The sequence below is a fragment of the Mandrillus leucophaeus genome, unplaced genomic scaffold (assembly GCF_000951045.1).
Source record: "Mandrillus leucophaeus isolate KB7577 unplaced genomic scaffold, Mleu.le_1.0 Scaffold120, whole genome shotgun sequence".
Classification (NCBI taxonomy): Eukaryota; Metazoa; Chordata; class Mammalia; order Primates; family Cercopithecidae; genus Mandrillus; species Mandrillus leucophaeus.
In genome coordinates this window covers 1,702,169-1,708,414 of record NW_012100321.1, presented here as the reverse complement: position 1 = coordinate 1,708,414, position 6,246 = coordinate 1,702,169, and the positions used below count along the sequence as shown (strand labels likewise).

General features: G+C 57.9%; 1 protein-coding gene across 1 annotated transcript in view; it reads right to left on the bottom strand.

Annotated features, from left to right (window-relative positions):
- GLTSCR1 (glioma tumor suppressor candidate region gene 1) overlaps nucleotides 1-6,246 on the bottom strand; it is a 43,448-nt gene that overhangs the window by 1,339 nt on the left and 35,863 nt on the right. Inside the window, exons 12-16 of the mRNA XM_011970093.1 lie at nucleotides 5,151-5,212; nucleotides 2,887-3,035; nucleotides 2,611-2,705; nucleotides 2,260-2,362; nucleotides 5-423 (exon numbers count right to left, since the gene is read on the bottom strand). Of these exons, the coding sequence (XP_011825483.1) occupies nucleotides 5-423; nucleotides 2,260-2,362; nucleotides 2,611-2,705; nucleotides 2,887-3,035; nucleotides 5,151-5,212 (828 nt within the window). The remainder of the gene's footprint in view (nucleotides 1-4; nucleotides 424-2,259; nucleotides 2,363-2,610; nucleotides 2,706-2,886; nucleotides 3,036-5,150; nucleotides 5,213-6,246) is intronic.

Below are 6,246 nucleotides of genomic sequence, written 5' to 3'. Positions count from 1 at the left end.
GGGCGGCGGGGGGAGGCGGGGGCTGGTGCACGGGGTCCAGGGCCGTGTTGTGCACGACCTTGCTGAGACCGGCTTCCTGCTTGATCTTAAGCTTGAGCCCAATGCGGCTCCGGGCCTCGTACGTCTTGATAGGCGGGCGGTTGCGGGAGGGCATGGGGCCATCCTCGTCGGCGTCCAAGGAGGAGGCAGCAGAGGAGGAGGAGGAGGAGGAGGACAGGGAGGAGGACGCCCGAGCCCAGGTGACCGAAGGGGAGCCGCCCGCCCCGCCGTGCCGGATCACAAGCTTGGTGGGCAGGTGTGGAGGGGGCTGGGCGGAGGCCCCAGGAGCTGAAGACGACGGGGGGCCGTGGCCGGGGAGCCGATGACCCTCAGAAGAGGCCGCAACGGGAAGGCCGAGCGAGCGGGAGGAAGACACGTACTCGTCTGCAGAATCGGGGCAAAGAAAACCCACGGGGTTAGGTTGAGGCCCCCGTGACTGAGCTGGGAGGAGCTGTGTGCAGTAAGCACCCACCCCCTGCCAGGCACCAGACCCCACCCTGGACCCTCCAATCCTCAGGACAGGCTGGGTGAGACCCTCTTCAGCAAGGCCCAAATTCCCCCAACTCCAAACCACTGTGTCTGGCACAGGAGCCACGAGCCAGGTGGGCCTCATTCAGACTTCAGTGAACTAAGAGAATATAAAACAAGGCTCACGCCTGTAATCCCAGCATTTGGGAGGCCAATGCAGGGGGATCGCTTGAGCCCAGGAGTTTGAGACCTTCCTGGGCACAGTAGTGAGACCCCTGTCTCTACAAACAAATAAATAAATAAAATATAAAAGTTCTATTGGACAGCGTTGCTCTAATTATATACATAAGTTTTTAAAAATGGGGTTAAGAAGTATCTAATTTCAAAATCTGGTCTGAAATGACATGAGGTGTTTTTGTTGTTGTTGTTGTTGTTGTTTTTGAGAGAGAGTCTCATTCTGTTGCCCAGGCTGGAGTGCAGTGGCGTGATCTCAGCTCACTGCAACCTCCGCCTCCTGGGTTCAAGTGATTCTCCTGCCTCAGCCTCCCAAGTAGCTGGGATTATAGATGCCAGACACCACGCCCAGCTAGTTTTTGTATTTTTAGTAGAGACAGGGTTTCACCACGTTACCCAGGCTGGTCTCGCATTCCTGACCTCAGGTGATTCGCCAGCCTCCCAAAGTGCTGGGATTACAGGTGTGAGCCACCAAACCCGGCTACATGAGGTTATTTATGGTCTTGATTTATCCCAACTACTCTGGATACCCATCGATTTCACTCTAGAAGTGTGTTTGATCACAGAGTGCTTCCCCAAACCCACTGGGGGTAAACCGGAAGAGAGCATCTAGGTAGCTAATCGCCTTTCTAAAAGCACGGATTCCAGAACATATCGGGCCGCAATGGTGTCAGATAAAGGACTGTAAACTGATCATCAAAACCCCCACTTTACAAAATGAGAACACGGAGACACAGAGAAGGTAAGTAACTTGCCCAAGGTCACACAGTCAGTAAGTGGCAGAGCCAGGATTTGAACCAAGACTCCAGCATCGAGCCCCTCACCACCGAACTATCCTTCCTCTCCTACCCTAGAGACTTCAGACTCGCTCCCGGCCCCTCCTTCACTATGGCCCCCCCTTTGCACCCATTTAAGTACCAATGAGTACTTTTTCAAACTTCAGGTCCAGAGCTCGAGGTGAAAAGCCTGGGCCTGGCAGCAGACAGCAGGGACCATGTGTTTTTAAGGGCAGCTCTGGAGTTGGAATGCAGGTGAGGGCTAAGGGAATATTCTAAAAACTCTGGCAGCTGGGAACTGCCTGTACCGTTCCCTGCAGACAGGAGACTAGAGTGAGGCCAGCGAGCCGCCTAACGTGCAACACTTAAGGAGGCGCTCACTCTCAGAGTCCCCAAAGGACTGGCACCCAAGAGTGGGCGCTACCTTATATACTTTGCAACCTAGGAGCCCGCTCTCCCGTTTTCTGTCCCACGGGGATGGCAGAATATTCCCCCCATCCTAGCGTGTCGGGGTTCGTGAAAGGGACACACAGGGATGGAGGAAGATGGATGTGGGCTCTCTGGTCTGGGAGGCGGCAGGTCAAGGGAGGCCCAGCCGCAGTAGGAAGGCGGGGCTGGGGCGCCTCCTAGTGGTGGAGTGAGGTAGGGCCATACACCCACTCTCCACCCGGAATCTAACTCTTCCGCCCAGGTGGGGTGGGGGCACCTCTCCCTCCCCTCCCCTCTCACTACCCTCTCTCACCTGGCTTCTCCTTGGCCAGCTGTTTATCCAAGGCAAGGGTGGTCTTCTCCTCCTGAATGAACATTCGGTCGATCATTACCATCTCCGCTGAGGGGCTCACCCTCTGGGGTAGAGGGGAACAGAAGACGTGAGAGTGAACCAGCAAGAAGGGGGAAGGGGCGCGAGCGATGGGGACGACGCGCACAGGGTCCAAACTGTCCTCCTTGTGATCGGAGCTCTCGCCTCCCTCCCAACCTCCCTCCCGGGGCTAGAAGGGGTGGAAGGCTCCACCTTGCCCAGAGCGGGCGAGGGAAAGGGGCAGCGTCCCAGCGGGGAAGAGCCCAGAAACGAGGAAGGCAACTCTGACCCTACCCGGGACTCCTCTAGGAGCAGGAGCCGGTATTTATTGAGCATGGCCTGGGTGCGTTTCAGCAGCTGCGTGGAGACCGTCTCAAACTCCTCATCCACTGCAAGGAAGGGGAGAGAGGCAAGGGCGGAGATGTTGGGGGCGGCTGCAGCCGCGCAGGAAGGACGGCGGGGCGGGGCAGCACAGCGCACCGCGCACCTACAACTCTACGCTGGCGGCGCCCCGCCCCACCGGCTGGGGTCCCCCGGGACATACAAGGCTGTGTCCTGGGGAGGCCTCACCTTTGTGGTAGTCATTGGGGGAGGGGAGGGCGCCCTGGTAGACATGGTAGGGCAGAAGGCGATGCAGGGCGTCCTCGAAGGAGGGGAAGGCCGTCTTGTAGTCAGGGTGCAGGACGGAGCCCTGGTGTTTGTGCAAATGCTCCAGGAAACTGCGGGTGGAGAGGGGAGAGACCACACACGGCGGAGGGTCGGGGTGGGGGGGCAGGTGAGGGCCAGGGGAAGTCCCTGAACCCTCAGCCCCAGACCGCAACTGAACACAACAGAGGGAAGGGGAATACTTGGGCAGCAGTGTTCGCAAGTGCTGAACGTGCTTGTTGCGTCTCACTGAGTCCCTGGGGCCGACCAAAGCAGTACTATCGCTATTCCCATTTTACAGAAGGGGAAGATGAGGTGGAGAAAGTGAAGTGAAGTCACTCCTTCCCAAAGCACATAAAGGAGGAAGAGCAGAGCGGGAGAGGCCAGAGCCTGGAAGCTGCTATTCTGCCTCCTGCCACCTGGGGCCAGTGTGGCTCCACCCTGGTTCTTCCTAAGTGCAGCCTTCGGGGAGGGAAGGAGGGAGACTGGATCCTGTCTTCTCACGGGCCGCTTTTGTAGCCCATGTTACAGCGGGTTATGTCTATTGGCTGTGTGACTGTCTCTCCCACCAGGCAGGCCCAACTCCACCCTTGGCTAAAAACCAGCAGCCTCTCTGTACTCTGGGGGCAGGGACTTTGTCACTTACTCCTGTGTTCCCAACATGGGGCTCAGGCCTGGGCACTGAGTGGGGACTTAATCTACACTCCTAGGCCAGGCAGAGGCTCATGCTTTCAATCCCAGCGTTTTGCCGGGCCAAGGCAGAAGGACTGAGCCCAGGAGTTCAAGACCAGCCTGGGCAACACAGCAAGACCCCATCTCTACAAAAATTATTTAAAAATTAACCAAGTGTGGTGGCACGTGCCTGTGGTCCCAGCTACTCAGGAGACTAAGATGGGAGGATCGCTTGAGCCCAGGAGTTTCAGACCAACCTAGGCCGGGCATGGTGGCTCACACCTGTACTCCCAGCACTTTGGGAGGCCGAGATGGGCAGATCACTTGAGGTCAGAAGTTCAAGACCAGCCTGGCCAACATAATGAAAACCCATCTCTACTAAAAATACAAAAAATAGGCACCTGTAATCCCAGCTACTCAGGAGACTGAGGCAGGAGAATCACTTGAACTCAGGAGGCAGAGGTTGCAGTGAGCCGAGATTGCATCACCGTACTCCAGCCTGGGTGATAGAATGAGACTTGGTCTCCAAAAACAAAACAAAACAAAAACAAAACCAACCAGACTGGGCAACATAGTAAGACCTTGTCTCCACAATATATGTAAAAAAATATATATGTTTTTTGGTAGGAGGACGGAGTCTCGCTGTCACCCAGGCTGGAGTGCAATGGCGCGATCTCAGCTCACTGCAACCTCCACCCCCCAGCCTTACATGTTTTTAAAAAACACTCATGGTGGGCTGGGCATGGGGGCTCATGTCTGTAATCCCAGCACTTTGGGAGGCCGAGGCGGGTGGATCACTTGAGGTCAGGAGTTCAAGACCAGCCTGGCCAACATGGTGAAACCCTGTCTCTACTAAAAATACAAAAATTAGCTGGGCATGGTGGTGGGTGCCTGTGGTCACAGCTACTTGGGAGGCTGGGGCAGGAGAATCACATGAACCCGGGAAGCGGAGGTTGCAGTGAGCCAACATTGCTATTGCACTCTAGCCTAGGTGACAGAGTGAGACTCTGGCTCAAAGAAACCCCCCTAAAACAAAACAAAAAACCCTGGTGGTGGAAGGAAAGCAGGAGAGAGGGCAGACAGGCATCCAGCATTTACCCATCCATCCACGCAGACTCCCATCCATCTATCTCCAAACACCCCCCATCGCCCTCCCAACAGCCATGTCCACCCACTCACTTCCCCCACCCAGTAGGGCTCAGCACTGACGTTGCCCCGCTGTGTGGGAGATGCAGAGGGCACAGCAACAACCAGGACGGACCAAACTGCTGCCCTCTTGAGCCCCAGCCTGGCGGAGTCACAGCCCACCCTCCCTCCACCACCCTCTGGTCACCCCCATTACCACCCCATTTTCCAGAAGGGGAAACTGAGGGTCTATGAGGGAACTACATTGCTAGCAAGAGGTGGAGCTGGGCTTGGCAACTGGGCCCCCAACCCCGCTTCTGGAGGGTGGCCCCATGTTCCCCAGGTCTCTGGAAAGTACCGGGCAGGCGTGCAGGGGTGGGGTGTGGACTCACCAGGCTTCCTTGCTGGGCTGAAGCGTTGGGGGCTTCTTCAGGCCACTCAGCTTGCTCTCGTACTGGGAGAAGAAAGGTGAGTGAGAGGCCTTTGCCTCCAGAAGCCCTCCCTCCCCTGACCTGCTTCCCCTTCGAGCCCTGACCCGCTTCCCCTGCAGCCTGGGATAAAGACGGGGCGGGGACCGCTGTCTCACCGGGGTGGGGGCCTGGCCCCAGCCGCAGGATCCCCTGCCCATCACAATAAACTCCAGGGGGAGACCTGGGCTGGGTTGGAGAGCGGACGGAGAGGGTGAAAGGCAGGCTGGAGCCCTGGGCGTCCTCCACCTGGGTCCCCTCCGTCCCCTCGCCCAGGGCCGCCTGTGTGTGACCTCCCTCCTCTGCTGGATGCCTGCTTCCCACCTCACCGCCCAGCACCCGGCGCCCCTGCCTCGCACAGCCTCTCTCCCCATGCGGCTCCAGTCGTTTCGCCCCCCCACCTCCCTTCCTTGCTTCCCCTCTTGTCCTCAGCGTCTGGCCTTTGTTCCGGCATCTCCGTCTCTGAGCCTCTCCCGGCCTCTTGGGTCCTGGTCCTCCCATCTGCTCCTCTCCTTGTCTTCCATCTCCCTGACGTCTTACAGGTGACCTCGGCCTCAGCTGTCCCCGCCCTCTCACCCTTCCATTCTTAGTCCCTATTCCGCTCTGTCTCAGGTCTGTCTCGTCTCAACCCGCCTTTCCTATCCTGAGTCTTAGCCCTGTCCTCCCCATCCTGTGTCCATGTCACTTGCTCTTGCCCCAGTGACAGTCCCTCACGCTGTTGCCAGTCGTCTTGGTGCCGTCTCTGTCCCACCGTTTCAGTGTTTCTCCTCATCTCTGGCTGCCTGTCTGGGTGTCATTCTGCCCTTCCTGTCCCTGCACGGCTGTTTGTGGTGTCTCAGCTGCCTGATGGTCCCAGCTTCATCCTGTCCCTGTCTTCCCGTGTCTCCCTGCCCCTGCCAGCCCCGGTTCCCAGTTCCCAAAGACTCCTGGTCCTGTCCTGACCCCTGCCCTGACGGCCCCTTACCTGCAGCCCAGAGGTCTTCCCTGGCCCAGAGGAAGCGGCCTTGGCCACATTCAGGGT